This window comes from Apis florea, unplaced genomic scaffold, assembly GCF_048593485.1.
Source record: "Apis florea isolate Af1SG1 unplaced genomic scaffold, ASM4859348v1 contig_2350_pilon, whole genome shotgun sequence".
In the NCBI taxonomy this organism is placed as follows: Eukaryota; Metazoa; Arthropoda; class Insecta; order Hymenoptera; family Apidae; genus Apis; species Apis florea.
This window is the reverse complement of record NW_028256565.1, coordinates 600,001-620,265: the sequence shown is the minus strand read 5'-3', so window position 1 is coordinate 620,265 and position 20,265 is coordinate 600,001. Positions and strand designations below refer to the sequence as shown.

The window sequence follows — 20,265 nt, the reverse complement described above, 5'->3', positions numbered from 1 at the left end:
ATTTTATATTTTTTTTTTGCCTTTTTTTGAAATTAATTTATATGAATTCTTTTTGACATTTCAATAATTCTTATGAGAAATATTCATTTAAATTATTATTATGTAACAATAATTAATTTACATAATTCTATTTTTAATAAATATCAATCATTTTCATAATTGAAATGAATTATATTCAGTTTTATTAATTCTAGTTATCTTTATTTTATATGTATATATTTTATATCACAATATATATATATATATATATATATATATATATATATATATATACACATTGATATTAATATTATGTGCAAAAAAATTATATAAAAAATACATAATTTTTCTATGATATGAAAAAGATATACAAAAAATACAATCGCTATTAATCGACTATTATTCGAATAATCAAACATAATATATAACATTTGCTAATGTTTTTAATATTATAATATTAATGAGAAAAAATAAATTTGATCTTATTTTTGACTTTTTGCTTTTATGGCTTTTATATAATGCCATATTATTATAGTCTATAATTTCAATATTTGATAATATGTAATTGATGACATACAATTGATTGTCAATATAATTATATCAAATTATTCTATTGAACAATATTTAGTCTAGATGTAATATATAGAAAAAATTTACTTATAAGATAAGATGAAACTTATTTATTTAATATAATGATTTATTATTATCCAAAAATTATTTTCTAAAGAATGCCATATATTCACTTTATAAAATATATTAAAAGGATGCATGATGAACATTAAATGGAATCGATCAACGAAAATCGTAGTCGAAGATGCGTGGGTTAATGCAAATTTGTCAGAGAGGGGAACTACTTTTTAATCGCGAACACCAATATTCCACAACTCACGGCACCTGTCGTACTATACGCAATGTAGTTTAACGTACCTAGTAGCGGACGATGGGATGCCGAGCAGTATTCCAATTGGTCGGTCAAAAGGGGCGCGCGGTTGCTAAGCAACGGCAACACCGCGCGCGTCACCGGCCGGCGTAGCCGGCACCAAACGTTCCTGCCACTGTGGCGGAAAATTGCGCAGAACAACGTCGACTCTCATCGGGTGTAAACGTGCTGCGGTCTTTAAATACGCGATATAGAATCACCGAAGCTTTATTTCTTTTTTTACTCTTGTCTCCTTTCTCATTGTCGAATACAAAATCGAAAGAATCCTTTGTGGTATTCTATTTAAAAATTGCGCGCTTCCTGCAAAAAACGAATAAATATTTTATTGGAGCAATAGAGTTACATTTTAGTAAAGTAAAGGAAATAAAAAAGAAAAATGGCAGAGGACAAAAACGAAACCAGCCCAAGTGCCGAGGGTGAAAAGCCACCACAGGAAGCGGCGCCGTCGAAGCAAGAAAAAGAAGAGCCAAAAGAAAATAAAGAAGAAGAAAAGAAAGTCGAAGAGAATGGCGACGGTGATAAACCCAAGGAGAATGGCGAAGAGAAACCCACGCCAGAACCGAAGGATATGCGGGCTATAGTACTGAACGGTTTCGGCGGACTAAAAAGTGTCAAGGCTTTGAGGAAGCCTGAGCCCACCCTCTCCGAAGGAGAAGTTCTTATTCGAGTCAAAGCATGGTAAGTAACTTTATATATATTTTCGTATAATCTATTTATTTACAATTCGAATACTTTAATAATTCGATCTAGATATAGGAGAAAGTAGGAAATAAATGTAAATTAAATATAAAGAATTCATCGATTAAATAATATGAATGAATATTATAAATATTATTTTATGAATTATTATTAAAGTTATTAAAGTTATATATTAAATCCCATTAAAATTTGAACGGATCAGATGAAATATATAAATTAATTAAGATTGATGTGACGTTAGCGAAATCAAGCGACATTTTGATAGCGTCTCTTATTCTGTTTGAATATAAAGCAGTTAAATGTCATTAACATTAAAATATAACACTAAAATAAAATTAAGTATGTTTCTTGTAAAACATATATAAATTTCGATTTTATATCAATGATTGATCACTTCGAATAGTTTTGAATTCTATTCGAAACGATGTTTCGATAGTTCGTTATTGGAATGAAGGTGAATCACTGAGAAGAAAACAAAATAGAAAATATGGTGTCCAGATTCCGATCCAAGCGAAGAGACCGTTACAATACCACTGCATCTTTGAAATTAAGGCGTGGTATCTCTGAGACGTTGATAATTAAAATTTTATTATTACGATATAGAGCATGCATAATTTTTATAGATGTAAAAACATTTTAATAAAAACATTTAATTTTCGGTATGCATACATCAAAATATTTGTTTAGATTAAAATTCTATTTTACATATTCTTTTGTATGAGATCAATTTTATATAATACTATCAATTTAAAATTTACACTTTAGTTCATGAATATGTTTTTATTTTATTATTTCTGTAAATAAATAACAAGTTTCTGATCAATTTTAAAAAAAAAATTAGAGTAATATAAAGAAATTATCATTTCCTAAAAATATAATTTACGATAATGTTTTTTCTTTTTTTAATATTTTTTATATAAAATTAATTTTTTAAAAGTTTATTTTTTATAAACTCTTTTAAAGATGCATAGAATTTAAAGAAAGCTATTATTAATTTTTTTAAGAATATTATAATTGAATATTTCGATATTTTTATAGGATTGTAATATGAAATATTATTCGCCTTTACTACTGCTTGACAAAAAAGTATTATCCAGCATTCCTCAGAATGTTATGCAGTCTGCACGTTAAATAGCTAGCTACATTTATAGAATATATATCTGTGTGTTTAATATTAGTGTATACTTTTGTAGATACGCAAAACGAAGTTTGATAAACCGTTTAATTATATTCAATTTTGTCTCATCTAATTTATTCATATAGTGTGTGTGTGTGTGTGTGTGTGTGCGTGCGTGCGTGTGTGTGTGTGTGTGTGTGTGTGTGTGTGTGTGTGTGTGTGTGTGTGTGTGTGTGTGTGTGTGTGTGTGTGTGTGTGTGTGTGTGTGTGTGTGTGTGTTACAAACTTCAATCATGTTATATTAAATATTTTTATATTATATATGTAAAAATCAATTTAACATTATTATAATTATGATTATATATATACATCATATATATTATATTGAAAATTGCTGAACTTTGATACACTATGTTTACCAAATACGATCCAAATACGAATATTAATTTAAACATTGAAAAAAAGTATTAGGTGGCAAAGTATATACATTTAATGCAACGCATATTAGACAATGCTTTATTTTATGTATTACATTTGTGTTATACGTATAACATATATTATTCATATTCGTATATAATTCGCATAAGTGAATTACAAATCGGTAATTAGAATAGAATTTTGAGTCGTTGTAATATCAAATAACTTTTCCTATCAAATTTCATTTTCGTTTTTTTTTTTTTACATTTTTAAATGTTTTTTTTCTTTTTTAACTATTTGCTTGGATTTACATTACATTTGTATATTGTGAATTATACTTGTTTAATTCACAAACCAATTTAAATGTATTATAATTCATATAATAATTAATAATATTTTTAATTTTTTTAAAATTAGGAAAAAGAAATAAAAATATTTTATACTAAGTAATTTAAAAAATTTGAGTAAATAGAAATATTGATTTTTTATGCGGAAAATATTTTTAGAAAATTCGTGAAATATTAATATCATTTTTTTTTTTTTTTTTTTTAAAGAATCTAAATGATGATGGTGTTGTTTCATGAATTTCTACTTGAAAATAACATTCTCCTTAAAAGTTTTATTAATATCAGTATTATTATTCTTATATAAGAGTATTATTCTTCTCATCGTTAAAATTAGTCTCTACAAAATTTATAATTCAATGTTTTTTTATTTGAAAGAAATTTATTGAAACTATTTTATTTTATTATATTTAAAACTATTCGATTTTATTAGATACTTGGAAAAAAGTTAATTTTCCCGACATATTCGTATTCAACAATAAATGTATTATTAGTAATGCAAAAAAATATTGTAAAATTTCTGCATCTTGGTATCTAGGGACTTTGTTAATATATAAAAAATTACTAAACTTTAAATATTTTAAATCGAGAAGGTTAAATTTCTTATATATATACCGACAGGTCTAGTCCAATGAGTATTTTTTCTCTTTTCGAAATGATGATCATAACACATAATATAATAGGGAAAGATGGTGAGTTAAAGAGAGATAGAGAACATAAGGGGAGAATCGGATTCGCTAAAGGCGTGCGGACCTTTTCACGCGTGAGTCACGTTTCATAAAAGCGATTGGGATTGATGAGAAAATAGCCCCCATAGAAAGATATCACGCTGCCAATGCTGGGTCGAATGAATTTGTCTGCACGACTATAGACGTTCGTTACACGCTGCTGCTGGCACCCCTGCATGTGTGCGCGACGCGCTTGGAGAAGAGTGATTTCGTTTGAAATCGTTGGGAGAAAGATCCGGGGTACTCTCTTTCTAGATAATTCGATTGCTTTTAGAAAACGATTGACGATAAATATGATCGAAAGATTCTTTGATTATTCGATTAAGAAAATAGAATAGAATTTCGTTTTGGGATATTATTTTATTTTTTTAAAAAATCTTTTTTTAAGACTCTCTAATAATATTGGATCTGGTAAAAATGAAATATAATTTAGGAAAAAAATCATCGTTTTGAATTTAGGAATATTGCATACATATAATATAAGGATTTTGCAATATTAAAAAAAAATTTTCTTTTTAGTATTAAATATAATTTAAATTTCTTCTTAAAATAATAAAAAACTAATATGATCTATCTCTCTTTTTGAAAAAAAATAGAGAGAGGATTTTTTGAGTCTCATAACATATTCTCTCAAAAATTTCTCTTCATTTATATATATATACATCATAAAAAATTACTAATTACTCTAAGTTGATTACTTGAAAGATATCTATATATAAAATTTGCTTTATGATATTACAAATTACGTCTTATTTTTTTATTTAATTTTTAAAAATGAAATTCTGAAAATATATATTTACTCTTGATATCAAGTATCAACAATAATCAATTGATTATGAATGGAATACAAGAAATAAAAAAGGAAGCTCGATATAATATAGTTCGATATAATAAATTCGAAAAAAAAGTAAATTAATTCCCCGATTTCTCATTTTATTTTATTTTAATTTTTTTTTTTTTATTTTTAAAGATTACTTTTTTTAACAAATTCAAGTGGTTTATGAGATACGGGAAGAGTAAAAACTAGACAGGGTACCCTTCTCGAATTTTTTTTTTTTTTTAGTTTTCTCTAGTTTCTCTTTTTGTTTCTTTTATTTTCATTTCTAAAATTTAAATTTTAAAAAATCGATAAAATAACGAAAGAAACTTGGATTGATCATTTTCTTAACTTTCATTCTTCTCTCCCATTATACTTTTCTTAATTTTTAAGTCTCTCTATATTCCATTAAAAAATGGATTGTATATCAATCGAGCATATCGCACAGTTACAGTTTATTACACTAACGAAAGTTTTCGTAAATTAAGTTGATAATATTAATTTTTTAAACTATATAGATTTTTAACGTTTTTATTTTTATATCTTGCTTGCTATCAAATTTCAAATTATTATTATTTTTTTTTTAACATTATATGTTTCATGATATTTTAATATCTTCCATCAATTTAAAGATAATACTGAATAATTATTAAATAACAAGAATTAAATCTGTTATTTGCGTATATAAGCGAAGACCATTCTTAATGTATCCATCATTTTTCACAGCTCGTATCTATTTCTAGGTTTAATATATTTTAATACTTTGAACACCTTTCCACACTTACAATTCTTATTTTTCCTCAAACTCTCATAATAAAAAAGAAAAGGAAAAGACAAACAATGAATCAACATATACATCATGTATATATAAAAAAATATCTGTGCATTACGCGCAAAACTATAAATAATAAATTAAAGCGAGGAGGACAAACTCGTATCGTATCGTATAAAACTTTTTCTCGCTTTCATCCATGTTATTTTCCGGTTGAAAAACTCTCTAACACGAAGAGGAGGTACGTTTCACAAGGTGTGCAAGTGTGAAATATTGTCGGGCAGTGAATTAGTATAACGCGATAATTCATCCGCTTGCTTCTCTAAGATGCAATTTTCCACGGTGTGACCGTGCGTGCGCATACCGTGCTTCAACCAGGCTGTGTCACAAGTGAAGCGTATGATTCAGACAACGTGATCTCTGTGATTCTCGATCATGTTACGCATGCACTTATGGAAACCAATCGTTTGTCGCAATCATAATAAATATAATAGATAGTGATACTTTTTTGTCGTTTTAATATCGTTTTTTTTTTCTTATATTTCTTAAAGAGATTCTCACACAAGTGAGAGTATTTGAAGAAAGAGGTTATGGAACAAGCAAGCTTCGCCAATTAAAGACTTTTTTTTATGGGATATGAGGTTTGTAATTGTGGGATCGAATTTGATGGAAACAATCTCTCTCTCTCTCTCTCTCTCTCCTCTCCTCTCCTCTCCTCTCCTCTCTCCCCCCTCTCTCGCTCCCCCCCTCTCCCCCCTCTCTCGCCCCCCCTCTCCCCCCCTCTCTCCCCCTCTCCCCCCTCCCCCCTCTCTCCCTCCCTTCCTCCCCCTCTCTCCCCCCCTCTCCCTCCCCCCTCTCTCCCCTTCTCTCTCGCTCCCTCCCCCCCCCTCTCTCGCTCCCTCCCCCCCTCCCCCTCTCTCCAAAAGAAAAAGTGATTTCGAGAATCTATTATACCGGAACGAATCCAATAGCGATTCACCAAGCTCTTTCGCGACGAACTTTAAACAATAGATTTATACACTGGGAAACTACACGCTCTAATCCGCTTATTGTAATCCATTCGTGAGAGCGGGCAAGCGCGATTTTAAACTGATTTACTGGACGCATAGGTTAGAAATCGATTTCTTTCGCAATTTATCGGAATCGGTGTTTAGTATGAATTTTAATTATACGTTGAATTTGTTACAATCATTATTCTAACAATTTCGTTGTTTTGGTCGATAAATGATGATTATTTTTCTGCCATTTATAATTGTGTAAAAGAGTTTTGAATAAAAATTTATAGAGTGCACAGCAAATGTAAAAATATTTTGTTTTTATCGAAACTGTCTTGGGCTTTTACTTAAGGCTTTAAGAAATTATTAAAATAAATTCAAGTATATATATATAATGATAATTTTATTAATACAATATTAGATTTAACTTATTACGTATTTTAATAAGAATATATATTTATAAAGATTTATCACGAGTTATCATACGATTAATTATAATAATCTGAAATTATACATCGGGATACACTTTTTGTGCGAATAAATGGCATTAAATATTTGTCGATCTAATATTTGAATATCAGTTGAGCAAACACTACTCGACCTTCTCAATTCCAACATATTTCTTCAACGATAAAATTTCTTCTTCTTGTTAGTATTTTATAAATTTGTATAAAAAATATGTAAAAAAACATTTTTAATTGGAAAAACAATTTCTCCTTTCACTTACGTAATATAAAGTATAAATTAAGTATAACATAGAAGAAAAAAAGAGAACTACAAGTACAGTTTAATGATAAAAAGTTGAACTGTCTCCAAAGATCCTGATTTACAAATAATACCTTGAAAAGATTAAGATTATTGATCTAATTATCATTCTTCCTGCAATTGTAATTATTTTTTATGCCAAATTTAAAATAAATGTTATAAAAAAGAAGAAACAAACGATTGAAATATAAATTTCGAAGTAAACATAACTTTATCATCAAAAGCTCTAAATCAATATTTGATAATGATCGTACATACGAATAAATCAATATTTGATACCAAAGATCAATAGTATTGAATTTTAACAAAACTTATGCTCTCTCATCAAAATTCTTTTATAAATATAACGAAAGAAACTTTAGCTCTCAAAAATTAATCATTTCTATATCATATAAAAGGAAATATAATTCATTTATATTCGTTCATACTCTTATTAATACATTTACTCACTTAAGAACTCGATTTCGTTCAACTTGATACTTTCAAACTTGTCACAAGTATAATTCACTTTATGTTGCGTAAAATAATGCGTAAAATAAAATGCAGATCGAATTGTCAAAAGATCAATGATTTCATCCATTTTTTTTATGAAATTAGCACATATAACCACGAATTCATTGAATTTTTTATTAAATCTATTTTGGACATACACGGTTCGCGCAATGATCCATCGATATATTCGGTATTTGTGCACCAAGTTTATCAAGCAACCTTTCAATGTGGTTAATGAAAGGCGCCATTATATCTGACTAGCCGGAGTTCATCAAATTAACGACGTCTTAATATCGGGGCTATGGGAAACTGAACGGATACCATTCAACATTCGATATACGTACCGTATATCTCTTCTTTGTGCAAGCCTCATTTCCAACAGATTTTACCGACTGATTTTTCTCCGTGGAACACAAGCATATCCTATAGATTTGATGCAAAAATAACTCCGCCCAACATCTGTTCGTTACATTTCTTTCTTTGCGGTAAAGTCGTTGATAACATTAAGCACGTGATATATTATAAACTATAAAGATTTTAAAATAATCTTACTTTTTTTTTTCTCTCTAAATTTTATTTCTTTCTATTTAATTTCGTTTATTTATTATATATTCGTAAAATTCGATTTTATTCAACAAGTTAAAACTTAATTTTAAACTCAGGTATAAGTATATTACTATTAATATAACGTTTATGGATAGTGACAATTTTGAGGTGATTCACCTCAACAAACGTATATCGTGCACGTGTGGTGCACGCACCGATGGATCCACGGGATGTTCGTATTGATCGAACCACACCCGTATTTTCTACACCTCCTCCCATATACAATACGCGCGCGCGCGCGCGCACTCACTCATATAGCATGCATACGTAGAAAATTCGTGGAACACTATGTATATCCTCCTCTTATAATAAAAATTAAACTTTGTCTTTTGAAATCTGAATTTTGAAATCCTTTTTTTAAAGTTAACATTGCTTTTTTGTTACATGATCGAATAATTTTCAAATATTTTATTATTATCTATTTTTAAAATCTAACCTTAAAAATTGCAAATAAATAAAAAGTGAATATTGCTTTGATTTTTATTATTGCAAAATATTTATATAATTATTAGTCAAAATTGAATTATCGCGAAGAATTTTATCACGGAACGCTTTGATAAATATCTTAACCTAATTCTTAACCTAACCTTAACCTGATAATTCTTAACCTAAAATTAACTAGAATTTTATTTGTGTGTAATAAGAAAAATTATAGTTTTTCTCTTTGATTTGAAAAATAGATATCAATCAGGGAATATATAAAATAATATTCAAGCTTCTTAAAGGTTGAGGAACACGATGAAAATGCGACTAATAAAATTGTTTGCGATTGAACAGAAATGACCTTCTGTTGACATTCCGTTACATATATACATACATATACAAATATTGCCACTCGTGACTCATAAAAAACAATAACAGCTCGCATTTTGACCCGCAGCTGTTCTTGAGGTGCGTATTTATCAAGAAATATGTATGTTCGTGAAAATGTTCGTAAATATTTTATAATCGCTCGACAATTATCGAATTTCACAACAAACTGTTCTCGAAATCTATAAAAATATTTGATATATAATTAACTTGGATATTTTGTTTAATAATTTTGTTAAATTTGAAGTCGAATATTTTCCACGTTCACGATTATAGAAAAGTAACTGTCCCGTGTAATTGGATTCAATGTAGCATGGTCATGGATGATTTTTACCTAATGGCATATGATTTTCGCTTTCACTTCTCCTCTGCTCGTCCAATCTTCCATTGTTGATGGACTCATTAATAGTCTATTGAAGCCGAACGCATATCATTTCAATATAATTTATTATTTATACTATCTTATTAGACGTCAGCACGTATATTTCCACATTGAATAGATACTTCTTATAATACTTATTAACACATTATTATATATCGTATTAGCAATACAAATCTGCTTATTAAATTAAATTATTGAAATAAGTAATATAATTAATATATTGAAATTTATATCGAATTATAACATGCTATCCAAATCATTTTTCATTTATCATTCGACTATTCTAATCAATTGGTCTATTCATATCGCGACAAATTTTTTTTTTTTTTTTTCTCTTCACTTCACTAATATTTGAAAGTGAATATCATTTATTAACAAGCTTAATTAATTTTGAATGATATGAAAACCGGGAATTCAAAGTAATCTCGAAAGATAAATATTGGTATTCGAAAATGAATATTTGACATTTGAAAGCTGTATCGAGAAACGGAAGTAACTTATCGAATTACCGTATTGGAATTCACGTTTGTTTGTCAATCAAAGCTACTCTAAGCAGTTGAACTACTTAGATTTCATTCTCAAAAAGATAACTATCACTTGTGGGTTATCACTTATGGAATTGTTATTATCTAATACTAATATTAATGGTTCGTATAATAAAATAGAGATATAAAGTAAAATGAAATTGAATACGTAAAATATATACTTGCAATACATTGCTAAGAAGAATATTCAAGACGAATAAAAAGAGAAAAAGTATACATAAATATGTATATTCTATTTCATCTTCACGTTATGCTACGGTATGGTAGAAATAGCATCGAAATTTTTTTTTCCAAAGGATCTGTGCAATGCATAATAAATAGTATGCAAGTACTTGGCAGTTGCTTTTATAAATAATGGAGAAGGAAACAGGGGGGGATAAAATTTTCGTTTCCTGTGTCCTTTGAGAGTGGAAACACATTTGGCGTTAGTTTGAAAGATCTATTTTTAGTTTATCCAAAGTGTGTCTGGAAGAAAATTAACTTTTCCCCTCCTTCGGTCTCTGACACATTATGTATGCCAGCAGTGACACCATGTTGTGAAGTTTAATGTAAATGCGTACAAAAAGGAAAGAATAATCATCATATGAACATTTGTAAGTAGAACTATGTATGATCTATTTGAAGAAATCGATAATTAGGCAGAAAGTTATGAAAACGAGGATTGATAAATATTTCTTTAATTCAATATTTTCAATTTTTCTTGCCAAACCAACAAACTCTTCAAGAATGCCACGAAGTGATTTTGAGGGAATTTTTAAGTTATTTTTATTTGTAATTATTTATATATACAAAAATTTTACAACGAACATTTTCAATATTTATTTCTTTAAATATATATATAGTAATAATTAAAATGACTTATAAGTCGCCAATATATAAAATATACGTTTTCTTCAGTTTTCTGATCAATTTGTCGTCTGTTTTTATCACAGTTTCAATAAATTTCCCTCAAGAAATGTGATACAAGTTATCTTGAATTTTAGCATTCGTAGAGGTCAATGCCTGAAACTCATAGAAAAAGGTAGGGAAACCGTCCACTGTATGCATTTGGTTCAATCGTGACTCATATATACATGTGTAAATACATATATGTAATACACATACATGTGTAACAAAGTCGATAAAAAGTAACAAAGAGTTTCTATATCGGTATCCTCGTTTGAAAACAATTGATAATGGCGAGGTCATCTGTCATGTAAAATATAATAATTTTATATATTACTTGTTTATATATTTTTTCTTTTTCCACGCTGTTTTCTCTGCCTCGTATTTTTCCATTTCTTCCAATATGATGACCTTTGCGAAACTCTAATCTCCTCCTAGCTAGTAATTGAGTTTCAAAAAAATTTTTTTTCATTTGCAATAAATACATTTGTGATAAAATTCTTGAAACTAAATAATTAAATACGACATATAAATAGAAGATATATATATATATACGAATTGTATATATATTTCGTGTTATTTCATATTAAAATACATGGAAAAAATTTCTAGAATTAATCATTGTGCAATATTTGTCGATCTCTTTTGATATGTATATATATATATATACTATAGTCTAGTATACGATCGTTTCGTGGCAATTTAATCAATCAATACGTTTGTTAAGAATGTGTGTCTTGATTTGTGTTCACCGCAACATGAAAACAGAGTCGCAATTATAAAGCGACTCGTAAACAAATTGTTAAACGTTCCCTACGTCATAAAGACGTTTGATATAACGTTTTACACTTGGTTGAAGCTTGCCAGTTTTCCAACTACTTATAGCGCGTGTTTCACTCTTGAAATACGACCCTTTGTACCAACAATTGTACTACTTATGCGATGCCGTGCAAATCCCATTAAGTCTGTCGCACGCCACGCGACTAGTAATATCTTATTCCAGATCAAATAGCGTGTTATTGGAAATTTACCAAGTTAAAATTTCATTATGCGGTTAGAACATTAAATTTAAATTTTCTATATGAATTTTCTTTTCTCGCAAAATCAATATTTTATTAAAACATATTTTTGAATTATGATTACTTATTATCACAACTATTTTTTTTTTTTTTTTCAATAAATTTTTTCTTAAGAAGACAATAACTTTCACGTGGAAATATTATTAATTATCGTGAATTATCATTTTGATAATGATAACATCTTTTTTCTTCCGAAGATAAATGATAATCGTTGGAAAAAATACATAAAATCGATTCGAGCACGATGTTTTTATTAGTCACGATGAAATATCGACGTGCAATATCTATTTAATTTAAACATTATAAGTTATAAGAATCGACAAACGTCACAACCGAGCTGCACTTTGATTGAATGAATGATATATATTGCATTATCGTTATATATACATGTACATCGAGTCATACAAGTTTGTGCGTGCGATTTCACTTGGAGGTATAATTTCGCAGGCGCCTCGATGTCTTCTCTGTCGATCGATCGAACGTTCCTTTCGCAGGTTATACCTATCCGACTGCCATCTATCACGTAACAACACGTAATAGCAATTGAACGATGTAACGGAGCAACACTGTTCTTCCTAACGATACTCTATCAAGTTTTTCTTTTACGCTCTTGTACACATGATGATCGTCAATGTCATGTGGCTCGTGTTAATGTATGAGCCTCGTCACCACATATTAATTCTTTTATTCTCTTCGTTGTACTCGCGTATTCTCTTTTTTTTTTTTTTTTTTTGTGTCGATTCTTCACGTACACATTACTTCCTTCCGATCAACGCGTTCTCTATTGTAAAATTTTGAAATATCGTACAGAATTTACAATTAAAAGAGAATTTTTTTTTAATATTATTCAAAATTATTTGATCGAGTCACTTAATAATTTATAAATATATCGTATTGCTTTTTAAATTACAAAAGTTTTACAAATTAAAACTTGAAAATATATATTTAAATAAATTAAATATGGAAGTTAAGTTTTTTTACATGTTTAAATTATAAAAGTTCTTTCCTTTTTTGTTCTTTAACTCCTTTATTTCGCCGTTTTTATTTTTCTCTTATTTCTTTTTGACTCTCTTTCTTCGTCTTCCCCAACACTCTCGATTCTTCTCGCTTTTTCGACTCTAAAAAGACCCAAGGCCTATCTCTCTCCCTATTTGCTAGCTGTCTTCTTTCATTCGTGCACATGGTGTGCGTGACCCTGGGGTGCGTTGTTGCATGTCGCCATCCACGATGGTCGCCGTTTCTCCTCCCGTACAATTGGTCGGTGCCCCAAGAATGGAGAAAATTATTCCCTCCAATTCCATGTAATTTAAAGGAATTAAGCGATCGCGAACCGTGCCCCACGTAGCCCCATAACTCGTACAATCTTTTCCCTTTATCCTTTGCTGGGAATTTCCTTTATTCTAAGATCGAAATAAATTCTATTCAACGGTTGTTCGTGCATTTAACAAATAGCATTTCACGCGTGAAAAAAATTAACGGAAGAATTGAAAAACCAAGTTTTTTTATTAAATGATCGAAACGAAAATTTGAAAATTTAACTTACGATTATTTGTGAGATGTATTTTATTCAATTATAAAGATAAAACTTTTTAATTGAATATCTTCAATTAAAAAGTTGGTTAGAAAATGTATATAGATATGTGTTTTTTTTTTTTTATTATTCAGTTAGAACTAGATTTCGAATTTTTGCTATTTTGATGTTCCCATTTGATTTTACAGCTAAATTCAAGCCTCGTTTCAATTCCGGTATGCATTTTATGTTGCGTTATGCCCCAAAAGTTCGGTGCCATTATAAAACGAAAGAAGAATAATTAATTACGAAATCCAGAGAAGAAATCATATTACAAAATGTTACAACTCTCACAAAATTGTTTCACAACTTTCTAGCGCGGTTATTTTAAAATAAATAATATTAGTAATAAACGAGTATTTGCTTAGTTTTTTTTTTTTTTTTTTTTTTTTTACACCATTATCTCTTCCCTTTTGCGAGGATAAAGAAAAAAGATTGGATCGATAGGAATGACCGATTATCTTTATTATATATCTTTGTTATCTCTCTGTTATCAGTAAATTCGATTGTCTGAACATTTTAAGAAAATTGAAATTTCTACCTATTTTCTTTCTTCGTTTAAATTTTCATAACTTTACTATTGCATCGAATGGAATAATAATAATAATTATTTAATAATAAAATTTCATAATATGTTTTGTATTAAAAAGCAATGTAACGATTTCTCGACGATTTGTTATCGACGTGACATTGCGTGACATTTCTCGATTTAAGTGTAATGATTCATACTCGGTTATTCTGGGAAAATTATGACACATACAAATTATCGATAAAGTTTTATGATACATCTGAGAAAATGCTAAAACCACGCTCTCTGTAATAGTCTGAAGCAATGTGGAAAAAAATAATTTTTTCACGAACGATTTGCATAAAGAATAAAAATATTCCAAATAGATAGCAAACGCAAAAAAAAAAAAAAAAAAAAAAATACGATGAAAAATTGTACGATCTTATTTTACTCGATACGATAAAAATAACAATTTGTATAAGTTGAAATAATAACGTTAATAAATAAATAGAAATTACGCGTTTGATATTAATACGTGATATTAATTATAAAATAAAAGCAAAGGCCAATAAGAGATGAAAGGAGCCAAATAAATATATCTATTCGCATACTTCAAATTCCTCTATCCTTCGATGTATTTGTAGAAAGAGAAGTAGTGAGTAATCCCCTACTGATAGGAGAGACAATTACATTATCCCATTTCCGTTCTAGACAACTGTGCTTTTCATCTCTTTCTTTCTTCATATGCCTCCTCCAATCTCTTTCTCCGAGTTACTAAGTGCCATTTCTAATTTTGGCTTTTTGCGAGGCCAAGGACAGCAGCTGCGTTTGTCGGGTCAGTCTACCTGAAAGTATTAACCACGACGAATATTAATCTAAATAAAGAAAAAGAAACTTTTTTTCAAAATGTTTTCCACTTGAATTATAATTTCGATAATCGTGTCGTTTAAAGATAAATTATAAAAAAAATTCATAAAAGAATTTTTCCCGTGTCAAAATATATATTTCGAAACAAAGATATTGAGATCGAGCATATAAAGAGTAAAAATAAATAAATCCGTTTCATCAAATTTTTCCAGTTCCAACAAATATTATAGTATGAATGTTGCGCGTGAATGCATGTATGTGAAGTGAAACGTTCCGTATACGTGCGCATCATTAGGTCTCAGCCACATGGCATTGAAGCAGCAACAGAGGATACGACGAATGTCATTTTTGTTGTTATGAGATAGATAAAGTTGAGGCTGAGCGAAAAATTTATGCCTGCTGGTACAAAATAAAATGTTTCTAGCATTTTTCTCATTTTCTTCTTTCTCTCTTTGTTCTCGTGTTTTTTGTCCTTATTTTTACAACTTCAATTTAAATAAACTTGAATTATTTAATTTGCATTCGAAGAAAATTAACTCAAAAGAATTGTTTCCTTTATAAACTTGGTAAGAACTCGAAAGCGCACTTTCCAGAGGTCAAATAAATAAATAGATTTAGATCAGTAAAGTAGTTTCACGTTACACGTGAATTCAAGCTTCTTAAAGTCAAAGCCTATTTGGCCAATGTTGTTAACTGCAGCTTTGGTTAGCGATTTAGAATAGAATATTTTGGACGCATATGTAGTTTCGATACAACCGTTGTGCGTGCGTTAGCCTTGTACAAATACACGTGTGCAGTTAGATCGAGGTTTCTGCCAACCCTATGCGCTATACGGGCGACAAGCAAAAGGGTAGGTCGAGGCGCCACAACGCCTAGACCGACGACGCCTGGCGTCGCACGCAATGCACGACTGGTGGTCTCTCTCTCTCTCTCTCTCGCGACAAACACGTCGGGAACCGTGAAACAACGTCGGTACACGCTTTATCAGAATCTTCTACGGCATCGACACCGCCTTCGTTCATATGGCTTCCTGGAAAAACGGCGCGAATACTATCTCTACGAATATTTTATCCACATCGATTACCATTTTTCCACCGCTATTACGTGAGAAAAGTACGTGAGGCGTACGTATATACTTATTACATATGTAATGCAACGAATATATATATACAATTTATACAATTTTAAATTATTAAATTTGTAGGATATGATAAAATACAGCATTTTATTAATAATACAATTATTTTGAATTTAACATTTAGAAAACCTAAATTGGATTAAAAGTCACGTATACCAGATAACTTTCGTTCGTAATTAGCGTTATCACTACTAAATTAACTGAGTTAAAAATAACGCAATTATCAAGCCGCAAGAATTGTAACTGTTGCAATATAATTGTTTGCAATTTTATAAAACATATATGAAACATATATAAAGTCGTAATATAACGACAAAAAGTTGGATTTCTTTCAAAATTATTAAGATAATAAAATTTTGTATAAAATGGACAAAAACCTATATTAAAAATAAATTTTATGTGATAAATTTAATCTGTCTTTTCCACTATTATTACACTTGTTATAGCGATAGTATGTTGCATAGTGTTAAAAAATAATAACATACGTAGCCAATCTATTATCGATTGTATTCACGGTTCGTGTATTCACGTACAATAGATTGATTTTAATTGCGATGATTTGTTTGTTCGATAAGACTTTATTTCTTAAATAAAGTAATATTTTTGTTATTATATATAATTATCAAATTTGTTTTTTAAAGTTTCTTATATTGCAAATTATTTAATTCCGTAATTTTTTTTTATTGCAAATGTGTTTTTTTTTTTTAATAATAATTTTTATATTTTTACAGTGGACTAAATTTCCAAGATTTGATGGCGAGGCAGGGTGCTATTGATTCCCCACCAAAAACTCCTTTCATTATGGGATCCGAGTGCGCAGGTGATATCGAGCAAGTTGGCGAGGGCGTGGAGAACTTTAAAGTAAGTGAACTCCTTCGAAATTATGATACATTGTTCTCCAAGTTTTTTTTTTAACAGTAAAATAACTTTTGCAAACGTTATAAATTCTTTTTTCAAGTGTTTCATTTATTCACTTATTTTTCAATATATTTTTTTAGATTTTTTTTTTCACGAGGAATAAATTTAACCAATAATTACTTTTCGCAACGTTGATAACGATTAAGCGTTGATATATTAATAAAATTTATTAAGAAATCTCTCTCTCTCTCTCTCTCTCTCTCTCTCTCTCTCTCTCTCTCTCTCTCTCTCTCTCTTCTTTTCCTTCTCTCATCACAAGTTACAAGAAAAAACCATCAAAGGAAAAGGTCTCTAAACCGCCTCCTAGGTCTCCCCTCATCAAGTAAAGAAAAAAAAAAAAAAAAAAAACGATTGTTCTACTCTTAGACAGAAAATATCCTGCGGCGTAACAGCATATCCAAAGGAAGATTCGTTCTCGAAATAGTGTACACTCTTTCCGCGTTCAACCCGTCGTCCTTGAATTTTTCACCCATTAATTCTTCCGTAAGGGTGGAGTCCCACGATACTTTCTCGGCCTCGTGAATCGGTATACATCATAAGAGAACAGCTTCTTTTTTTCCTTCCTTCCCTTCTCTTTTCCCCGTTTCTCATATCTTGGGGTGATCTATTTTTAGGACTGTGGCACAACTCCTCGAGGTCATGCGAGGGGAATACCATGTTTAAGACTTTAGGGTGTTTCAAATGTACGTGTAAATGACCGACGCCAGCGCGTGCATATGGAGCGTGTGTGTGTGGAAATGAGAAACTTTTCGAGATGTTGAATATTCGAGCTTGCATCGTCTCTCCTAACCCAGACCTTCCCTTCCCCTCCGACTTGCTTCTTTTTGAGTTCTTGGCATTGTTGCATTTATATGTGAGATATCTCTCTCTTTCTCTCTCATTCATTTACTTCTTTATAGGATAATCTGCTTCGTCGCAGTGGTTCTCATCTAAACGTTATCGATCGAGTTATTTGGAAGAGGAGAGGTGGTCGATTTATAAAAGGCGAAAAAAAAAATATATATATATATATATATATAGTGAAAAAAGTGAAATGAAAAGGAATAATAAAGTTGATGCACATTTAACATTTTGATTACTTATTTTCAGGTGGGCGACCGAGTGGTCGCGCTTCCTGATCACAAGGCGTGGGCAGAGCTTGTCGCTGTACCAGCCACGTCCGTTTTCGCGCTACCAGCCGGAATGAGCTACCTCGATGCAGCGGCGATCACGATGAACTATACTGTTGCTTACATTCTGTTGTTCGAACTGGCCAATTTAACGCCCGGAAAGAATCTGTTACTCCACAGCGCCGGCGGTGGTGTGGTAAGTATTATTCTGAGATGTGCGATCAAGAAAAGATCACAAATTATTCGCGAAAAATATCCATCGAAGGAAGTGTAAAAGAGAAGAAAATCAAGGAAAGAAAGGTGGTAAAATTACGCTAGGTGGGAAATATAAGATAATCGAATTTTCTGCTTCTAAAATAAAACTTTAATCGAGTTATCTTTTGAAATTTAAATATTCGTATAGGGTTTTTTCCCGTGGGAGGTAAAAATACGTTTTACACCTTTTCATTATAAAACGCTTTCAATGTTAACGAGACATCGTTTTCTGATATTACTTTTGTTGGAACGTAAATTTTATTAGGATTTCCCCGATAAAATATACGTACATCTAATCTAACCTAATCAAAAATATCAATCGTTTCGAATTCTTATTAATTATAAGTTGAAAATATTATATCTCGTGAAATAACATCCCTTCCCCTAAAATAAAAATTCCAAAAATTCATTAGCCATCGTTATTTTTCGAAAGAAAATTGCAAGTCGAAATATGCGATTATGATTCAAGAAGAGAGATAGAAAAGAAGATAGAAAGAAATCGCGACAACGTGGTGCAAGGTTACTGCCCCTTTTGCGAAGTCGGCTCGAGTCGCATCACAACGCTTTCTCTCTCAATGTCGTCGAAGGAGAAGGCGGGAGCCAGTCGACTACGTCGGGATCAATACGGCTCAACAGGTTACACTCGAAGCTAACTACATCGCCTCGCGACTCTCCCCCACTTCTCCGAGCCTCACCCTCCTCCACTCCCTACTCATCCCCTCTCCCGCTCCTCCTCCATCCCACTCAGCCGCTGGTTTGTACACGTCGCGTAGCATCGTTGGAAGTTGAGACGACGAAATCTACGGGGGATGCTGCCACCGCCGCTGGTGCACAAAACGACGGGGGTGTGAGGGTTGCCAAGCAACCCTTCGTTCTCTCATCGACCACCGTGACGGGCCGCGCCCGTCTGAGACCATACCACCACCATCACTACTACCACCACCACCACCACCACTATTTTCCACTACCATCGTAGTATCGCGTGTTAGCACGTGTTCGTTACGTTGCTCTTAAGCCCCGTTCGCATTAACCAATAGTGTAGCGAGTTCGATTTTCGGTTGCTAGTTGTATAATTTATTCAGGTTGGATATTTGGGAATTTTTACCGAAAAGTTAAAAAAGTTAAAATTTATACGACGTTACGAAGAAATCTTTTTAATTTTTTTTTTATTTTATACGGAAAATAGAATGAATGAAAAAAAAAATTTTAATTTATTAAAATTTAAACTTACGAGCGCGTGCCTAGTAATTTATTCAAGCATATTAGGATTGAAAAAGAATCTAGATAATAGAAATCGTGAAGAAAATTGGAATGAACGCTTGATTTGAAAAAATTTCAAATTTCTTGATCATATTGATCATTTTCAATTTTTCTTGTTCAATAAAAAAAGAAAAGAATTATAAATTTTCTATTTAATCAAATTAATTTAATTGAATAGTTACAATAGCTTCAAAACAAAAAAGAAATATATTAAGACATTTTCTAATTAGTCGAATCCTTGAAATAAAAATTTAAGAATAAAAAATTA

At 30.4% G+C, this 20,265-nt stretch overlaps 1 protein-coding gene across 1 annotated transcript in view; it reads left to right on the top strand.

Moving 5' to 3' along the window:
- Positions 1 to 980: 980 nt before the first annotated feature.
- LOC100865837 (putative NADPH-dependent quinone oxidoreductase VAT1L) overlaps positions 981 to 20,265 on the top strand; it is a 23,973-nt gene continuing 4,688 nt past the window's right edge. The window contains exons 1-3 of the mRNA XM_086904237.1: positions 981 to 1,597; positions 17,187 to 17,316; positions 18,463 to 18,678. Of these exons, the coding sequence (XP_086760363.1) occupies positions 1,296 to 1,597; positions 17,187 to 17,316; positions 18,463 to 18,678 (648 nt within the window). The 5' untranslated portion in view covers positions 981 to 1,295. The remainder of the gene's footprint in view (positions 1,598 to 17,186; positions 17,317 to 18,462; positions 18,679 to 20,265) is intronic.